This window comes from Dipodomys merriami, unplaced genomic scaffold, assembly GCF_024711535.1.
Source record: "Dipodomys merriami isolate MVZ:Mamm:240054 unplaced genomic scaffold, mDipMer1.0.p SCAF_62, whole genome shotgun sequence".
Classification (NCBI taxonomy): Eukaryota; Metazoa; Chordata; class Mammalia; order Rodentia; family Heteromyidae; genus Dipodomys; species Dipodomys merriami.
In genome coordinates this window covers 5,812,734-5,830,741 of record NW_027206202.1, presented here as the reverse complement: position 1 = coordinate 5,830,741, position 18,008 = coordinate 5,812,734, and the positions used below count along the sequence as shown (strand labels likewise).

The following is an 18,008-nucleotide window of genomic DNA, read 5'->3' as shown; positions in this document are numbered from 1 at the left end:
TTGATTTTCAGAGTGGCTGCATCAGCAAAATACGAGTTCCTGGGCCTGTTCACAATTGTCAGCACTTGATATAGGTATTGTGTGTGTGTGTGTGTGTGTGTGTGTGTGTGTTCTCATTGTGGGTTTAATTGGCAAGGTCTTGTTAATGAAGGTCCCCTGATGATCTTTTGTCTACTTACTGGGCAATCACCTACTTGTAGTTAAGAAGCTTAGCTTCGTGTTTTTCCATTGGCCTCTGTCTTACTGAATTATCAGAGCTCTGGAATCCTGCTTAAGATATAACAGAGTATGCTTTTAAATACCCCTGGCTTATAGATGGTAGGGTGACAGCTAAGAGTGTAAATAAGATCTGGGCATTGTGGCTCATGCTTGTACTCCTAGTTACTCAGGAGGCTGAGATCTGAGGATTGCAGTTGAAAGCCAGCCTGGGCAGGGAAGTCTATGAGACTCTTATCTTCAATAAACCACCAGAAAACCGGAAGTAGAACATGGCTTAAGTGTTAGACTGCTACCACGAGCAAAAGAGCCCAAGGACAGTGCCCAGGCCCTACGACAGAAAATGAGGGTGTGTGTGGGGGCGGGGGGGGGGGGGGGAAAGGAAGGCGGAGAAGAAGTGTAAATAGGAGCTGGGCATTGTGGCTCATGTAATCCTAGCCAGAAATGGAGGTGTGGCTCATGTGGTAACGTGCTAGCCTTAAACAAAAAAGCCAAGAGAAAGCATGAGGACTTGAGTTCAAGCCCTAGTACTGGTATGTATACGTGCATGCGCGCGCGCGTGCGCACACACACACACACACACACACACACACACACACACACACACACACATACACACAAATAAATTTAAAGCCCTGAGGGATTCTGGGTCTCTGTGTTTTCTTTTTCCTCAGGAATGTTCTTAAATGGATGAAAGCAGAGCCAAACTCTCTTCCAGGTTGGATCCAGCAGCAGGAAGAGGATGTCTCTGGCACCCGCAGCCTTCTCCCTTCTCTTTCTCCTCTTCCTGAGCCATGGAGTGGCGAGTCAGAGAATTCCGAGTTCCCGGCAGGGTAAGTCATGATGGAGAAACCTTTCTGCACATGTTGAAGAGAATGTAGTCGGCAGACCAGTGTGGACACGTGTTTCCTGCAGGTGACTGGGGCGCATGCATGCATTTGTGTTTGCCTGTGTGCATTTGTGAGTGTGCACACATGTATTTGCATAGATGCATGCATGATCCCATGTGTTTGCAGGTGATGTGTTCCTGCGTGTGTGACTTTGTGGGTGTGCGTGGTAGATTTCCAGGGATATTTTTAAAAGGCTTTTTTTTTTTCAAACCAGGGTTTTCATGCCCTGGCTACAAGCATCATTAAAATTCACTGAAAGAAATTTGCTGAAAGTAACTGAGCACTGGTGGCTCACACCTGTCATCCTAGCTAGTCAGGAGGCTGAGCTCTGAGAATAGAGGTTCAAAGTGAACTGGGGCAGGCCAGTCCATGAGACTCTTATCTCCAATAAACACCAAAAAAGCCAGAAGTGGAGCTATGGCTCAAGTGGTCAAGTGCCAGTTTTGAGCACAAAAGCTAAGCAACAGCACCTAGGCCTTGAGTTCCAGCCCTAGGACTAGCACAACAAAAGTGTGTGTTGGGGGGAAATTCACGGACAGTTTCCTTCATCAGTGGCTTTGGTGAGCCCCTTCCTGTGACCTGGGTTTGTGTGTGAAGGTCACGTGGTTCAGATCTGGTTATGTGTTCGTGGACTCTCTTACAGATTTGCATCCATTGCTGCAAAACATGGCGGTGAGCTCCATCATCTTTTCATCCTAATCCCCTCTTCTGGGAATGTTCTAGAATGGTTGTGCTGGATGCTCTCTCCTTGCCTTTTAGGAAGAAATAATGGAAGGACGCTATCTCAATGGTAATGTGCCCAGTTGCCCCCTACAGCTCACACGGAGCTCGCGGGGATCTTTCTGGAAGGATTCCTTGTTAAGTTCTCTTTTCCTTTTCTCCCCATTGTAGCATTCCTGGATCTCCTGCAGTTCCTCAGGTGACCTGCTGTGGGGAGGGGAAGGGGGTTAAGGATAGTTTGTATGTGTGTGTGTGTGTGTGTGCTGGTATTGGTACTTCTTTCTTTTTGCCAGTCCTGGGACTTGAACTCAGGACCTGGGCTTTCCACGCATGGCCCTTCTCTACTGTGGCATACGAGTCTAAGTGAATGTGTACTTAGCACAGGGGGAGCACTGATGTAGGTTCCTTATCACTGCCCCCTGAGGTGGGTGCAGGACAGCATGGGTAAACTGAGGCCCGGGGAAGGAGATTGGAGCCTCCTCCATACCTGGGAAGCAGTGGAGCTGTGTGTGACCCCCACACTTGTTTGCAAAGCCCACCCCCTCCCTGCTTCTCAGTGAAACCCGTGCTCCATCCTGGGGCCAGGGGCCAGGGGCTGGGCAGGCTGGGAAAGGAAAGGTCAGCAAGGAATCAAATGCCATAAGACCTGTCAAGGAGGACTGATGAGGGCCTGTGGGGGGGTCCCATGAAGGGCACCCCAGTTATGATGAAGTGAAGCACCCCAGTACTCCTCTCCTCTCCTGACATAACTCAGGTGGATATAGTCTCAGACTGTGTGTGTGTGTGTGTGTGTGTGTGTGTGTGTGTGTGTGTGTGTGTGTGTGTGTGTGTGTGTGTGATGGTTCTGGGGTTTGAACACTGGTTCTCAGTTTCTCAGCCTTTTCACTCAAGACTGTTACTCTATCATGTGAGCCAAGATGTCTATTTTTGGGTCTCTGTCTGTCTGTCTGTCTGTCTCTCTCTCTGTCTCTCTCTCTCTCTGTCTCTCTCTCTCACCAGTCCTGGGGCTTGAACTCAGGGTCTGGGCACTATCCCTTGAGCTTCTTTTGCTCAAGGCTAGCACTCTACCACTTGAGCCCCAGCATTACTTCTGGCTTTTTCTGTGTATGTGTTATTGAGGAATCGAATCCAGGGCTTCATGAATGCTAGGCAAGCACTCTACCACTAAGCCACATTCCCAGCCATACTTCTGGCTTTTTTGCTGGTTAATTGGTGCTGGGTGCTGGTGGCTCACACCTGTAAATCCTAGCTACTCAGAAGGCTGGGATCTGAGGAACTCAGTTCCAAGTCAGTTCAGGCAGGAAAGCTGTGAGACTCAATTAACCTTCAATTAACCAGCAAAAAAGCCAGAAGTGGAACTGTGGCTCAAGTGGTAGAGCATCAGTCTTGAGTGAAAAAGCTCAGGGACAGTGCCTAGGCCTGAGTTCAAGCCTCAAACTGGCACACACACACACACACACACACACACACACACACACACACACACACACACACACACACACCACACATGCACACACGCACGCACACACGCATGCACGCACGCACTCACACACCCCAAAAATGTTTCTTGGATTTGTCTACCCAGCCTGGCTTCAAACTGTAATCCAAATCCTCAGATCTCAGCCTTCTGAGTAGCTAGGATTATAGGCTTGAGCCACAGTGCCTGGTTCAAAGCTGGGTTTGGAGCTACTGTCTCCTTTACGGTACACCCAGAGTCTGGTTTTGTTTGTGTTTTTTAAACGGAAAGGAGGAAGGAGTCTCTCTCTGTAGCCTGTAGTCAACCCACTGGGCCATCATGGGAGCTGGAATCTTGCATTCAGCTGAGAGCCCCACAAGCCCCTCTGGAAGGGTGGGGGAGACCCCATCGTGTGCTGGCTGGTGCCCACGGCCCCGGGCATCCGTGGCTGTCCTCCTGCCCCTGCCATAGTGCTGTTTGCAGAGAAACACGTCGTTGTGACTTCTCCCTTCTGTCTGTGACTCAAGTACACACGCGTGGACAGCAGACCTGCCCCACCGGGTCCTGACCTACCTGAACTCCCACAATGCCCCCTTCACCATGTCCAGCCTGCAGGTGCGTAGCTGGGGCTTCTCTCTCTGTGTTTCCTTCTCGGGGTTCATAGGTTGCAAACTTGGGGGACCTGGGAGGTTGCACATGTGGACAGAATGGAGAGAGAGTTTCCATTTCTTTCTCTTTCTCTTTTTTTCTTTTGTTGATTATGGGGCTTGAACTCTGTTTGGGTCCAGACATTGTCCCTGAGCTCTTCAGCTCAAGGTGAGCGCTCTACCACTTGAGCCACAGCACCACTTTTGGTTTCCTGGTGGTTAATTGGAGATAGGAGTCTCAGGGACTTTCCTGCCTGGGCTGGCTTTGAACCAGGATCCTCAGATCTCAGCCTCCTGAGTAGCTAGGATTACAGGTGTGAGCCACTAGTTCTGAGTGATAGTTTCCATTTCTACAGAGAGAAGTATTCTGTTTAGTTTTTCTTTTTGTTGCTTTTGTGCCAGTACTGAGATTTGAACTCAGGGCCTAGGCACTATCCCTTAGATTTTTTTCTCTCAAGGCTGGTGCTCTACTACTTGAGCTACACCTCCATTTTTGGCTTTTTGATGGTTAATTGGAGATACGAGTCTCACAGAGGACTTTCTTGCTCAGGCTGGCTTTGAACCACACAGCCCTCCGATCTCAGCCTCCTACGTAGCTAGGATTACACGTGTGAACCACAGACCTCTGGGCTTATTCAGATTTTCTTGAGACATCACACAAACCCTTTTGCCTTTCAACTTCCCACTTTTGGTGGGGACAGGATCTATTACAGTGCTGGGACAAAGAGACTCCAAAATTATAGCCACCCCCCAACAAGTTAGCTTATTTCTTTCTCAAGTAACAGTTGAGAGTTAAAGTGAGAGATCCAGAGAACAGAGGCAGTTGTATTTCAAAGTTATCCAGTGGCGCAGATTCCTGTTACCTTTTTTATTTTTTCTGGTCATTACCGAAGAAGTCATCTCTATGCTCACACCACATATATTCTCCAATCCAGGGGATAGCGGAGGGGAGAGGAAGGGCGGGGTCTAAGGATGTGACTTGGAAGTTATGCAATCCATCCGTTCACATTCCCTGCAAGTTATGCAATCTACCTGTTCACATTCCTCTGGTCCCCAGGCCGCGGTCACCTCACACTTGCAAGAGGGGCTGTTTGATAACTAACAAGAAAATGGAAGTTGATTAGTCAGCTCTCCATTGCTATAATAAACTACCCGAGGCTGAGTTCTTTATAAAGGAAAGCGTTTTATGGAGCTTCACAGTTTTAGAGGCTCCAAATCCAGACAGCAGCACAGTGGCAGGAGGGTGTGGGACAGGGACCAGTGACGTGGTGAGACATAGGAGCTGGAGCCAGGCTGTGTGACAACAAACCTCTCCTGAGAATGTGGGAATGATGTCACTTCCTTGCAAGGGTAGGCCCCTCCCCCATGACCTCCTCCTGGGCTCCACCTCTTAAAGGTCCCATCACTCCCCAACATCAGCCTCTCAGGGACCAAGCTTCAACATACAAACCCTTGGGGGACAAGGTACACGCAGAGCACAGCACGGAGAGTGGCTGTTTGAGTTCAGCGATCAATCTTTCCATCACTGGTCCAAGAAATTTTCTTCTCTTTTAACTCTCTACAAATAGCAAACATACATAGCACACGGATAGATAGCAACGAAGATTTTCACACAGTGCAGTGGGGCATGATGGGGATTCCCATTAACTGGCTAGCGTGGTGGACTGTTAGCCCAGGGTGCAGAACTATGTCTTTCCCATGACACTGTGACTAGCACACTGAATTGAAGCCTTCTTCACTGACTTCCTTGCCTAGGCTGACTCTGAATTGCAGCCTCTTTTTTGTTGTTGTTGTTGTTGTTGTTGTTGGTCGTGGGGCTTGAACTCTGGGCCTGGGCGCTGTCCCTCAGCTCTTCAGCTCAAGGTTAGCGCTCTACTACTTGAGCCACAGCGCCACTTACGGCTTTTTTCTTTTTGCTTATGTGGTACTGAGGAATTGAACCCAGGGCCTCATGCATGCAAGGCAAGCACTCTACCACTGAGCCACCTTCCCATCCCCCCCTCCTTTTTTCTGTCAGTCGTGGGGCTTGAACTCTGGGCTTGGGTGCTATCCCTCAGCTCTTCAGCTCAAAGTTAGTGCTCTACCACTTGAGCCACAGAGCCATTTCTGGTTTTCTTGGTGGTTTATTGGAGATAATCATTTCATGGCTTTTCTTGCCCAGGCTGGCTTTGAACCATGATCCTCAGATCTCAGCCTCCTGAGTAGCTAGGATTACAGGCGTGAGTCCCCAGTATTGGAAGCTATTGAAAAAATTTTCAGGCAGCCTAAAGGAAACACATGGACCCACTGCCAGTGTGGAGACCCAGCAAGGAGTGGCGGGGCTGGGGTGAGGGGTTGGGGGGGGGGCGCGAGGCAGGGACTGCAAAGCTGGCCATGGTGCTGATCTCTTTGTCCACACCGACTTTCCAACACTCCCTGTCCAGGTAACCATGGAAGATCACCTGGAGCAACTCTTGTACCAGCCCCAGAGGCTGCTGGGAAATCTGAGGGCTGCCAGTACCCAGCGATTCCGCATCATCATGAAGAGTCTCTTGGAAGACCGGCTGGACCGCCTGGTGAGTTCAGGTCCTCAGGGAGGAGATGTCAAGGCTGAGTGGTGTCAGTTGAATTCATTAATGAAGTTGAGCTCATTCATGCACCAGGTCCTGAGTCCGCTTCATCCCCCTGCAGTGCAATGTTTTCCAAGAGGCTACAGTGCATTCTTTTTTTTAGATTATAAAAACTTCCTCTTTAATCAAGTCTTAAAATATAGAACAGATTTCTTGAATAAAATGGAAAATTTTCAATACGTTGAGAGATAAATCCATGAGTCACCATACGTAAAATACCCAGGAGGAAAAAATAAAACAGTGGGTTTACACAATCCCTGGTCCAGCCATGGAGTGATTCTTAAGATACCGGGGGTGATGGCTCTACTCAACAAGCAAAGCAGTTGTTAGCACCTTCAAACAGTGTATTCAACGTCCTTTAAATATCAAAGTGAGAAATAAGAAAGCCACATATTCATGCTATGAGAAAGGTGTTAGAAAGGACAGCTGTGTCAAGTTGAGGTTGGAGATGGTTCTCCAGCTTCATTTATTTCGTTGGCTAGTTGGGGAGTGATCTCAGGAACAGCAAGATGTGAGGTTCTGGTTCATGGATCACATAATGAACCCATCCCTGACTCTGTTGAAGGCCAAGATTCCTCCATTCAGAGTCAGACATCAAATGGGTTTTAGGAACATTTGGCTATGTCCTTGGGTAACATGACATGCCGGGATTCAAACTCCTCATTGTCATATTTATCCAAATCGTAAATTTGTTTATGCGATGTGACCGCTCTGCCAGCAAATTTCCAGCCATGAGCTCCTAACCTCCAAACAACTCTCAGCAGCACCTACAGTTCATGTTTTTGAGGTACTAAGAAATTAGAGGCACAAGGTGCTGGTGGCTTATTTCTGTTATCCTAGCTACTCTGGAGGTTGAGAGCTGAGAATCATGGTTCAAAGCCAACTCAGATAGGAGAGTCTCAGACTCCCCTATCTGCAATTAATCATAGAAAAAGCCAGAACTGGAGCCATGCTTCAAGTGGTAGAATGCTAGCCTTGAGTAAAAGGAACTCAGGGGACAGTGCCCCAGCCCTGAGTTCAAGCCCCAGGACTGGCAAAAAAAAAGAAAAAGAAAAGAGAGGGACTGAGGGTCTTCTATTGGGCTGCGAGTCGTTGGTGCCAGTGGGTGTGGTTGAGGAAAGCCTGTCCCGTCTTCAAGCAGCTACAAAGACATCACAGAACAAGGATGCCAAGTCCTGTAGACCCACAAGACACAGTAGAGAGCTTTCTTTATTGGAGACAGTTTGGTGGGAGACGGTGCTTTCCAAAAGGAGTTGAACCATTTAAACACTTAAATAATCATAGCCTTCTGACTTCTTCATTCATTTTTGCAGTGGTAGGGATTGAACCCGGGGCTCATGCATGCTAACTGAGCTACAGTCCATCCCCTAATTGTATACTTTCTTTATTTTTGATATATTTTTATTGTAAAGATACTGTACAGAGGAGTTACAGTTACATGAGTAAGGTAATGAGTACATTTCCTATCGAGCATTGTTACCCCTTCCTGTATACTTACTTTAATATCTGTTAATCAAGCATAATGGATACATACAGCAGGTTGGTAGGAGAGTAATGAGTGTAAGATTGTGTGTGTGTGTGTGTGTGTGTGTGTGTGTGCCAGTACTAGGGTTTGAGCTTCATACTCTCCCTTGGCTTTTTCTGCTCTGGTGGGTGCTCTACCACTTGAGTCACACCTCCACTTCAGCTTTTCACTGGTTAATTGGAGATAAGAGTTTCTTGGATTTGTCTGTGTAGGCTGATCTCAAACTGAGATCCTTAGACTTCAGCCTCCTGAGTAGGTAGGATTATAGGCATGAGTTACCAGCACCTGGCTTAAACATTGAAATAGCTATATATATACTTGCTACTTATTTATTCATTTTTTACAGTGCTGGGGATTGAAGCCAGGACCTTACGTATACTGGGCAAGCTAATCAAATACCTTCTTTAATGTCTTATTATTAAGGTATAATGGATACATCAAATCTTTTGGTAGGGATGTAATGAGATTAGTGGGTTTTTTGTTGTTATTGTTGTTGTTTGTGGGTTGTGGGGCTTGAACTCTGGTCCTAGCCACTGTCCCTGAGCTCTTCAGCTCAAGGCTAGCACTCTACCACTTAAGTCACAGCGCCACTTCTGGTTTTCTGGTGGTTTATTGGAGACAAGAGTCTCATGGACTTTCTTGCCTGGTCTGGCTTTGAACCATGATCCTCAGATCTCAGCCTCCTGAGTAGCTAGGATTATAGGCAGGAGCTACTGCCTACTAAGTTCAGCATTTATTTTTTTATTTTTTGTTGGTTGTAGGGCTTGAACTCTGGGCCTGGGCACTGTCTATTCCTGAGCTCTTCAGCTCAATGCTAGCGCTCTACCACTTGAGTCACAGTGCCACTTCCTGCCTTTCCTGCCCAGGCTGGCTTTGAATCTCGATCCTCAGATCTCAGGCTACTGAGTAGCTGGGGTTACAGGCCTGAGCCACTGGCACCTGGCTTTAAGTTTATTGTTTTTAAAGGTTAAAAAATGGCAAAAATGGAGAAGTAGTGTAGGAAAATAGTCTTGCTTGAGGTTGGTTGAAGTTCTTTAGTGCAAGATTTTATTGGAAGGGAACAATCAGTAGATGATCCTTAAGGGCCAGATAGCAAATACTTAAGGTTTGTGGGCCACACACTCTCCTGTTGTGCCATGAAAATAGCTGTAGACAAATAACTAACTTCCAATAAAACTTTATTTGCAAAAGCAAGTAGTGGGCCGGTCTTGACCTGTAGGACAAGTAGCTTGCCAGCCATAGTTCTCAGGGTTGAATATGCATGGATTCATGGAGTCCTCTCCTGGACCTTCTGAGATGAGGTTAATAAAACCTCACCATTTGAATGTTTGAATGTAGAAACTGAAGGTCACAGAGCGAGTCAACCCAGCTTGCAAAGAGCAAATCTGAGGTTGGAATCTGGGCTCATGACTCCAGTTGCAACCTCTGGTACCTGGGGAAGCCCACAGCCTCTTCTGAGGAACATGTCTCAAAAATCTATAGAAGAATACACCAAGGATTAACAAGCAAGCCACTTCTATTGAGAACCATTTATCGGGGCTGGGAAGGTGGCTCAGTGGTAGAGCGCTTGCCTTGCATGCATGAGGCCCTGAGTTCGATTCCCCAGCACCACATAAGCAAAAAAAAAGCCGGAAGTGGTGCTGTGGCTCAAGTGGTAGAGCGCTAGCCTTGAGCTGAAGAGCTGAGGGACAGTGCCCAGGCCCAGAGTTCAGGCCCCACGACCAGACCCAAAAACAAAAACAAAAACAAAAACAAAACCATTTATCAACATATATAATACAAGCTGGGCACCTGTGGCACATGCCTGTAATCCTACTACTCCGGAACTTACTATCTGAGGACTAAGGTTTGAAGCCAGCCCAGGCAGACAGATCCATGAGATTCTTATCTCTAGTTAACAGCAAAATTCTGGAAGTGGAGGTATGGCTCCAGCACCAGCCTTCAGAGAATAATCTAAGTAAGAGCACAGGTCCTGAGTTCAAGCCCTAGTACTAGCACAAATAAAACAATGTATAATACAAACGCATTTGGGAGTATAGTGATGAATAAATTTCTTTGGCATTTTTGTTTGTTTGTTTGTCGGTCATAGGGCTTGAACTCAGGTCCTGGGCATTGTCCCTGAGTTCTTCAGCTCAAGGCTTGTGCTTTGCCACTTGAGCCACAGAGCCACTCTGGTTTTCTGAGTGTTTATTGGAGATGAGAGTCTCACAGACTTTCCTGCCTAGGCTGGCTTTGAACCGTGATCCTGAGTAGCTAGGATTACAGGTGTGAGCCACTAGTGCCCAGCATAAATGAATTTCTTAAAGCACATTCTTGTTTAGACATAAGTATAAACAAGATCTGAGTGTAAAGAAGATCCCAAGCTTCCTGCCAGTAATTGTAATGTATTACAAAAACTCCGGAAATGAATCCTGGTGCCACTGGTGGCTCACGCCTAGAATCCTAGCTACTCAGGAGGCTGAGATCTGAGGATCGTGGTTAGAAGCCAACCTGGGCATAACATCCATGAGACTCTTATCTCCAATCAACTACCAAAAAGCAAGAAGTGGAGCTTTGGCTCAAGTGGTAGAGCACTAGCCTTGAACACAAGAGCTCAGGGACAGGGCTCAGGCCTTGAGTTCAAGTCCCAGGATTAGCACAAAATAAAACAAAACATCTCCTATCATGTCCATGGATGAAACTGGTGTTTCATTGCCCACACTTACCCCTGCAAGCCACACTACACATCAGTTTTGCTAGTGCAAAAGTGGGTACAGTACCTGCAGTTTTTCCAGTCTTGCAGATGCCCTAACTTCTACCCAGAAGCCCCTGACTGAGCCCGTATATGCTCTTTGCACTGAGCAGACATCTCATGTCTAGCACTGGGAGCCATTGGGCCCGTGTTAAAAGTGGGGCTCAGATCTGAGGCCGTGAGTACTGGGCCTGCTGCTTACTCTGTGTTGGTTTTGTAACCTGAGACACTGAGCTATGCCTTGAATTCAAACCACATGTGGTACCCACAAAAGAAAAAGTATAGATCAGCAAGAGCCTGCAGAGAATAAGTAGAGGCCTTGGAACTTAAACATAGGAATGAATGATCTATCTAAGGACTCAGGAATACTTAGGAAAATGATGGCTGGCTTTGGAGGGTTCCTGGGAGGACAGAGAAATCAGACAGACTGTGAGTACAATGTACCAGAAATCCTGAGTTCTGTAGTGCAAGAGATCCTCTACCCATCCACCCACCCATCCATCCATCCATCTACTCATCCATCCATCCATCCACCTGTCCATCCAGCCAGCCATCATTCATTCATCTACCCATCCATCCATCCACACACCCATTTATCCATCATCCATCCATCCATCCATCCACCCACCCATCCATCCATTCCCATTCATCACTCCATCTATCCATCCATCCATCCACCCACACACCCATCTACCATCCATTTTCCAATTGACACACACACACACACACACACACACACACACACACACACACACACACACACATCCACTCATCCACCCATCCATCTGCTCATCCATCCATCCATCCTTCCACTCATTCATCCATCCATTTATAAGGACACACTGGTGTTCAGTGGCTTCTGAGTACCAGACATGCATGGCTTGAGCCAGAAGGACTTCCTGGCTCCACCTTGGATACACACTGGACTCTTGCCTGAGCTCACCTTCAGCCATTTGACTCAGAGTCTAGACAGTGGTGCTAGGAATCAGGATTTGAAAAAAGCTCTAGATTATCCTGATGTGCAGCCACAATTGAAACATGGTAAGAGGAAAGACAGGCACAGGAGTTTTTGTTTTTGTTTTTGTCGGTCATGGGTCTTGAACTCTGGGCCTGGGCGCTGTCCCCAGCTCTTCAGTTCAAGGTGAGCACTCTACCACTTGAGCTACAACACCACTTCCAGTTTCCTGGTGGTATATTGGAGATAAGAGTTTCATGGCCTTTCTTACCTGGGCTAGCTTTGAACCTCAATCCTCAGATTTCAGTTCCTGCGTAGCTAGGATTACAGGGGTGAGCCACCAGTGCCCCGCTTTTTTTTTTTGGTGCCAGTCCTGGGGCTTGAACTCAGGGCCTGGCTGCTGTCCCAGAGCTTTTGTGCTCAAGGCTAGTGCTCTACCACTTGAGCCACAGCTCTACTTCTGACTTTTTAGTGGTTAATTGGAAATAAAGAGTCTCACAGACTGTCTATCCTGGACTAGATTCAAATCGTGATCCTCAAGTCTCAGACTGCTGAGTAGCTAGGACTACAGGCATGAGCCACTGATGCTGACCATGGAACTCTAGAACCTGGTCCAAGATACTCCAAGTGCAAGTATTGCAGGAAGTTAGGATGACACTGAGATCAGCCTCAGTGGACTTTTCTAGAACTGGTCAGGAATTCCCAGTGTGAGAGCTGTGAATCGTTGACTTGTGTAGGTGGAGCAGGTTAAGCTTTGCATTTGCTCTGTAGGCCATGGAAAGTTCTAGAAGTTTCCCCATGGTGGTGGCTTAGTGTTTTGGAGTGAACTTCACCACAACATCCGGGTGGGGTCCTCTAAGGGCTTCCACGTGGGAGGCGGCTGCCAAGGTGATCTTGACTACTCACGTTTCTTTAGGACTCTGGCAACCTGGTTATGGATTTGGGAGAGATTCGGGAGCAAGCCTTGGGGAGCCCAGGTGTGAACCGCAGCCTCTTCGTCGCCACGCTCGAGCGGTGTTTCCAGGTGCTGAGCCCCCTGGAGTGTGTGGAGGTGCTGGGCAGGCTGCTGAGGGGGTCCTCGGGCTTCCTCCAGCCAGAGGTGGTCCACAGACTGCCCACAGACCTGTGGGAAGACGCCTTTAAGAACCTGTGAGTGCTTCCTGAACCCACCCATTGTCATGAGGGCAATATGGGCAGAGGGGAGGGGCCAGAGTCTCCCCCAAAGTCTGTACAGTTGTTTGCCAGATACTGGTGGTGGATGCCTGTAATCCTAGCTACTTGGGAGGCCGAGATCTGAGGATTGCAGTTTGAGGCCAGCCTACAGGAAAGTCTTTGAGACTCTTATCTCTAGTGAACTAACTACCCAAAAAAGCTGGAAATGAAGCATCCAGGTACACACACACACACACACACACACACACACACACACACACACACACACACACACACACACACAATCTGTAGAATGGAAAGATTCCCCCACCCTTGATTTAAAACTGTCTCCCAAATCTTAGCCATCTGACTGGCACAATTCTTGCCACATCGGTAGGCTACTTGTCCCAGGATTTATGTCACCTTTGCTTTTATGGTGATATGTGTGTGTGTGTGTGTGTGTGTGTGTGTGTGTGTGTGTGTGTGTGTGCGTGTGTGTGTGTGTGTGTGTGTGTGTGTGTGTGTGCACTAGTTGTAGAGCTTAAACTCAGGGCCTGGTTGCTGTCCCTTAGCTTTTTTGCTCAAGGGTGGTACTCTACCACTTCTAGGTTTTTGCTAGTTAATTGGAGATAAGAGTCTCTTGGACTTTTCTGGGATCCTCACATCTCAGCTTCCTGAGTAGCTAGGATTACAGGTGTGACCTCCAGTACCCAACAGCTCTGGTTATTTTTTAGATAGATTTTTCCTTCATGCCCAGGGGTGTACCTGGACTACAATCCACCTATTTTGTACTTCCTGGAAGGAATGCAAATGCCATGGTACCAATCCAATTCTTAGTTGAGAAGGAGACTCCAAATGTGTTATCTGGGCTGGCCTTGAACTGTGATCTTCCAGATCGCAGCTTTCCAAGTAGCTAGGATTACAAGTGTGAACTACTGGTACCCAGCTGTAAATCATCCTTTCTACTTAAAAATAATTCTGAGCCAGGTGCCAGTGGCTCACGCCTGTAATCCTAGCTACTCAGGAGGATGAGTTCTCTTATCTCCAATTAACCACCAGAAAACTGGAAGTGGTGCTGTGGCTCAAGCGGTAGAATGCTCGCCTTGAGCTGAAGAGTGCAGGGATAGCGCCCAAGCCCAGAGTTCAAGTCCCATGACCGACCAAAAAAAAAATAAATAAAATTCTGATATAATTTCCATAAATGGAAAAACAGTCCCCTTTGTCTTAAGTAAAAGTAACAAAAATATAGTGAAAAATGTCACTCATTCCTAGCTCTTTGTCACAGAAACAATGTAGAAAGAGAAGCTTACACACCAGCGGTCTATTCCTCACAGAGGGGCGGGGCTGCTTCTGGTTCATCCATGGCAGCTTCTGTCCTTGTCCTTAACAAGACAGAAAGCCAGGGCCTCTCTGGAGTCATTTTTTGTTTTTGTGCTGATACTGGGTCTTGAATTCAGACCTTAATTCTCACTGGGCTAGTTTTTTTTTTTTTTAAACTCAAAGCCGGTGCTCTACCATTTGAGCCAAATCTCCACTTCTGGCTCTTTGCTGGTTAGCTAGAGATAAGAGTCTGGTGGACTTTCCTGCATGAGCTGGCTTTGAACTGCAATTCTTAGCGCTCAGCCTCTTTAGCGGCCGGGATTGCAGGACTGCGCCACAGGCATCGGGCTTGGAGCCTTGTTTCGTGTTTCCTGAGGGCTCCTCCTCTCCAGTCTTGAGGGACCCCATGGGATTCCACTTAGAGTGGAATGCAGATTTTAAAGTGAGTTCAGAAGACCTGAATCTATCCTACTGTTCTGCCCCTCCCCCATGCTGCCCTGTCCTCATTACCCTCCCTTATTCTCACTATCCTGTTATGCCCCTTCCCTTTTCTTGGAGGATGACACCATTAACTCCATTCACATATCTCAGGAAACAGAAGCCTGGGGAGAGTAAATAACTCATCTTAGGTCAGACTTGCAAGGAAGATGTCAGCATATTTATGTCTGTCTGTCATCTATCTATCTATCTATCTATCTATCTATCTATCTATCTATCTATCTATCTATCTATCTATCTATCTATCTATCTATCTATCTATCTGTCTGTCCTGGGGCTTGAACTCTGGGCTTAGGCACTGTCCTTGAGCTTTTTTTGCACCAGACTAGCGCTACCACTTTGAGCCACCGCACCTTATCCAGTTTTCTGGTGGCTCATTGGAAGAGTCTCATGGACTTTCCTGCCCAGGCTGGCTTTGAACCACAATCCTCATAACTCAGCTTCCTAAGTAGCTAGGATTATAGGTGTGAGCCATCAGTGCCCAGCTATTTATTTATTTATTTATAGAACTATGTCTTGCTACCACCCTATAATCAATCTCTTGCCTGAAAAAAAGAAAAGAAAAATGAAGAAAAGAATAATATAAACCTATATAGAGAAGAATTTGGGTTTAAGAGGAGGTTTTTTTTTTTTCTTTTTTCTTTTTGGTTGTTATAAACCAACTGGAGGGTTGTGCCAGTGGCTCACACCTGTAATCCTAGCCACCCAGGAGGCTGAGATCTGAGGTTTGTAGTTTGAAGCTAGCTTGGGCAAGAAAGTCTGTGTGAATCTTATCTCCAATTCACTACCAAAAAAGCTGGAAGTGGTGCTGTGGCTCAGGGACAGCACCCAGGCCCTGAGTTTAGAACACAGGGCTGGCACAAAAAGCCAACAAACCCACAGAGAAGACAACAGTTAAGGATTATGTGGAAAGGCTAAGAGCTATGTGGTGTGTGTAGCACGTGTATAACATTTTGCACAGCATTGCAAGGATCTGGGCTCCATTTCCAGCACACTCCAACACATCTTCACACAAAAACTTGTATATGAATATTTATAGTAGCATTACTTATAAAAGCAACACAGCTATGTTATCAGCTGAGCAGAGGATGAGCAAAATGTGGACAATTCATGCAATGGAATATTATTTGGCCATCAAAAAGTCTGATGATGGGGCTGGGAATGTGGCTTAGTGGTAGAGTGCTTGCCTAGCAGGCATGAAGCCCTGGGTTTGATTCCTCAGTACCACATACACAGAAAAAGCCCAAAGTGGCACTGTGGCTCAAGTGGTAGAGTGCTAGCTTTGAGCCCAGAGAGGCTCAGGGATAGTGCCCAGACCCTGAGTTCGAACCCCAGGATTGGCAAACAAAGAAAAAACAAAAGGCTGATGCTGATCAGTGCTAGTCAATGTGTGAACCTTAAAAGCGTCATGGCAGCTGGGAGAGGGGCCAGATCAGAGAGAACATATTGCATGACTCTGTGTAATGAGTCGCGGGGAAGAGGCAAATCTCTTGAACCGGAAAGGAGAGGAGTGGTTTTTATGGGTTGAGGGGATCGGTGACAGGAGTAACTGAGGGTGTGGGGTTCCTTCTTTTCCTCCCCTTCCTTCCCTTCCCTGCCCGGGGGAGGAAAGGAGTGGAGGCAGGGAAGGGGTCTCCTGCAGTGAAGGCGGGGGAGGGGGGCACCGGCCCGGGGTGTCCCGCGTGCGCCCCTCCCCGGGGTGCCCGGCCTCGGGGTGCCCCGCTTGCGCCCCTCCCCGGGCCTGGGGTGCACCGCGTGCGCCCTTCCACGGGGTGCCTGGCCCCGGGGTGCCCGGGCTTGGGGTGCCCCGCGTGCACCCTTCCCCGGGGTGCCAGGCCTCGGGGTGCCCCACGTGCACCCCTCCCCGGGGTGCCCGGCCCCGGGGTACCCTGCGTGCGCCCCGCAGGTCTGCGGTGCTCGGGGAGCTCTACGACCGAACGCCGGCCCGCGCGCGGAGCGCCTGCTACTCCTGGATGACCCGGGCTCTGCGCCCTCCCGCGGGTGAGTCCACGCGGGAGGCGGGCGTCTGTGTGTGCGTGTGCGTGTGTGCGTGTGCGTGTTCCACCCTCAGTTGACTCGCTTCAGCCCTGACATCATCCTAGCCACTCAGGAGGCTGAGGGCTGAGGATCGCCATTTGAGGCCAACCCCGGGCTGGAAAGTCGATGAGACTCTTCTCTCCAAAGAACCACCAACAAAACCAGAAGTGGAGCTGTGGCTCAAGTGGTAGAGCGCTTTGTGCACAAAAGCTCCGGGACAGTACTCAGGTCCTGAGTTCAAATCCCAGGACTGACTCATGCACACACACACACACACCAGGTGCTTTACCTCCGAAGGAGGAGGCTGAGGTATTGTTCTGTGGCCCTCCTGGCCTCCCCCTCCCTTCCCTTCACATAGGATCTGATGTGGTTTGCCTAGTGAATTAGCCCAGGAGCTTAGCTGAGCTTCCTGGCAACCAGTGGGAAAGTAGGTGCATAAGTTCTGCAGTAGCTTAGTTCAGGGTCTTTATTATTAATTCAGGGTTTTTATTATTTTTCAACAACAACAATTTTTCTGCCAGTCCTGGGACTTGAACTCAGGGCCTGGGCACTGTCTCTTAGCTTTTTCACTCAACGATGGCACGCTGCCACTTGAATCACAGTTCTAGTTACGGCTTTTTGGTAGTTAACGGAGATAAGAGTCTCACGGACTTTCCTTCTTGGGCTGTCTTTGAGTTGTGATCCTCAAAGCTCAGCCTCCTGAGTAGCTAAGGTTTTATTTTATTTTACTTTTTGTGGTTCTGGAATGGAGCCCAAAGCCTCCAGTGAGTACTGTTTCCCTTAAGTCACAATCTCAGATTTGATAGTTGTTATTCTGGGAGTGAATCACCACCCTGGCCCAGAGTTTGGTTTCTGTGAGATGCAGATTGGTCTCAGTAAGGATGGCCGGTGGTGGTGATAGGAGAATGTGAGCAGTCTAGGCAGATTGAACCACTGGAGATGGAAAACACCGGAAAGACTCAGCTGTGGTGGCTCACACCAATCAGGAAGCTGGAATCAGGAGGCTGGCCTAGGCAAAAAGCAAGACCTTATGTGAATAAAATAAAATAAAATAAAAGCCAAAAGGGCTAGGGGCATGCTAGAATACTTACTTAGTGAGTTCAAGGCCCTGGATTTCAACCCCAGTACCACCCAAATAAACAAAAACATTATTGGAAAGAAATTTTATTTGTACTGAGCTTGTACAGATTCTTTTCTTGTCACCCCTAAACCATACACTGTAGCAACTGTTCAGGGCATTTTAAGTTTAATT

The 18,008-nt window shown here is 47.9% G+C and overlaps 1 protein-coding gene across 1 annotated transcript in view; it reads left to right on the top strand.

Annotated features, from left to right (window-relative positions):
- Otoa (otoancorin) overlaps positions 1–18,008 on the top strand; it is a 69,738-nt gene that overhangs the window by 7,464 nt on the left and 44,266 nt on the right. The window contains exons 2-9 of the mRNA XM_070004015.1: positions 935–1,049; positions 1,750–1,778; positions 1,866–1,896; positions 1,998–2,025; positions 3,810–3,897; positions 6,353–6,484; positions 12,666–12,898; positions 16,626–16,720. Of these exons, the coding sequence (XP_069860116.1) occupies positions 959–1,049; positions 1,750–1,778; positions 1,866–1,896; positions 1,998–2,025; positions 3,810–3,897; positions 6,353–6,484; positions 12,666–12,898; positions 16,626–16,720 (727 nt within the window). The 5' untranslated portion in view covers positions 935–958. The remainder of the gene's footprint in view (positions 1–934; positions 1,050–1,749; positions 1,779–1,865; positions 1,897–1,997; positions 2,026–3,809; positions 3,898–6,352; positions 6,485–12,665; positions 12,899–16,625; positions 16,721–18,008) is intronic.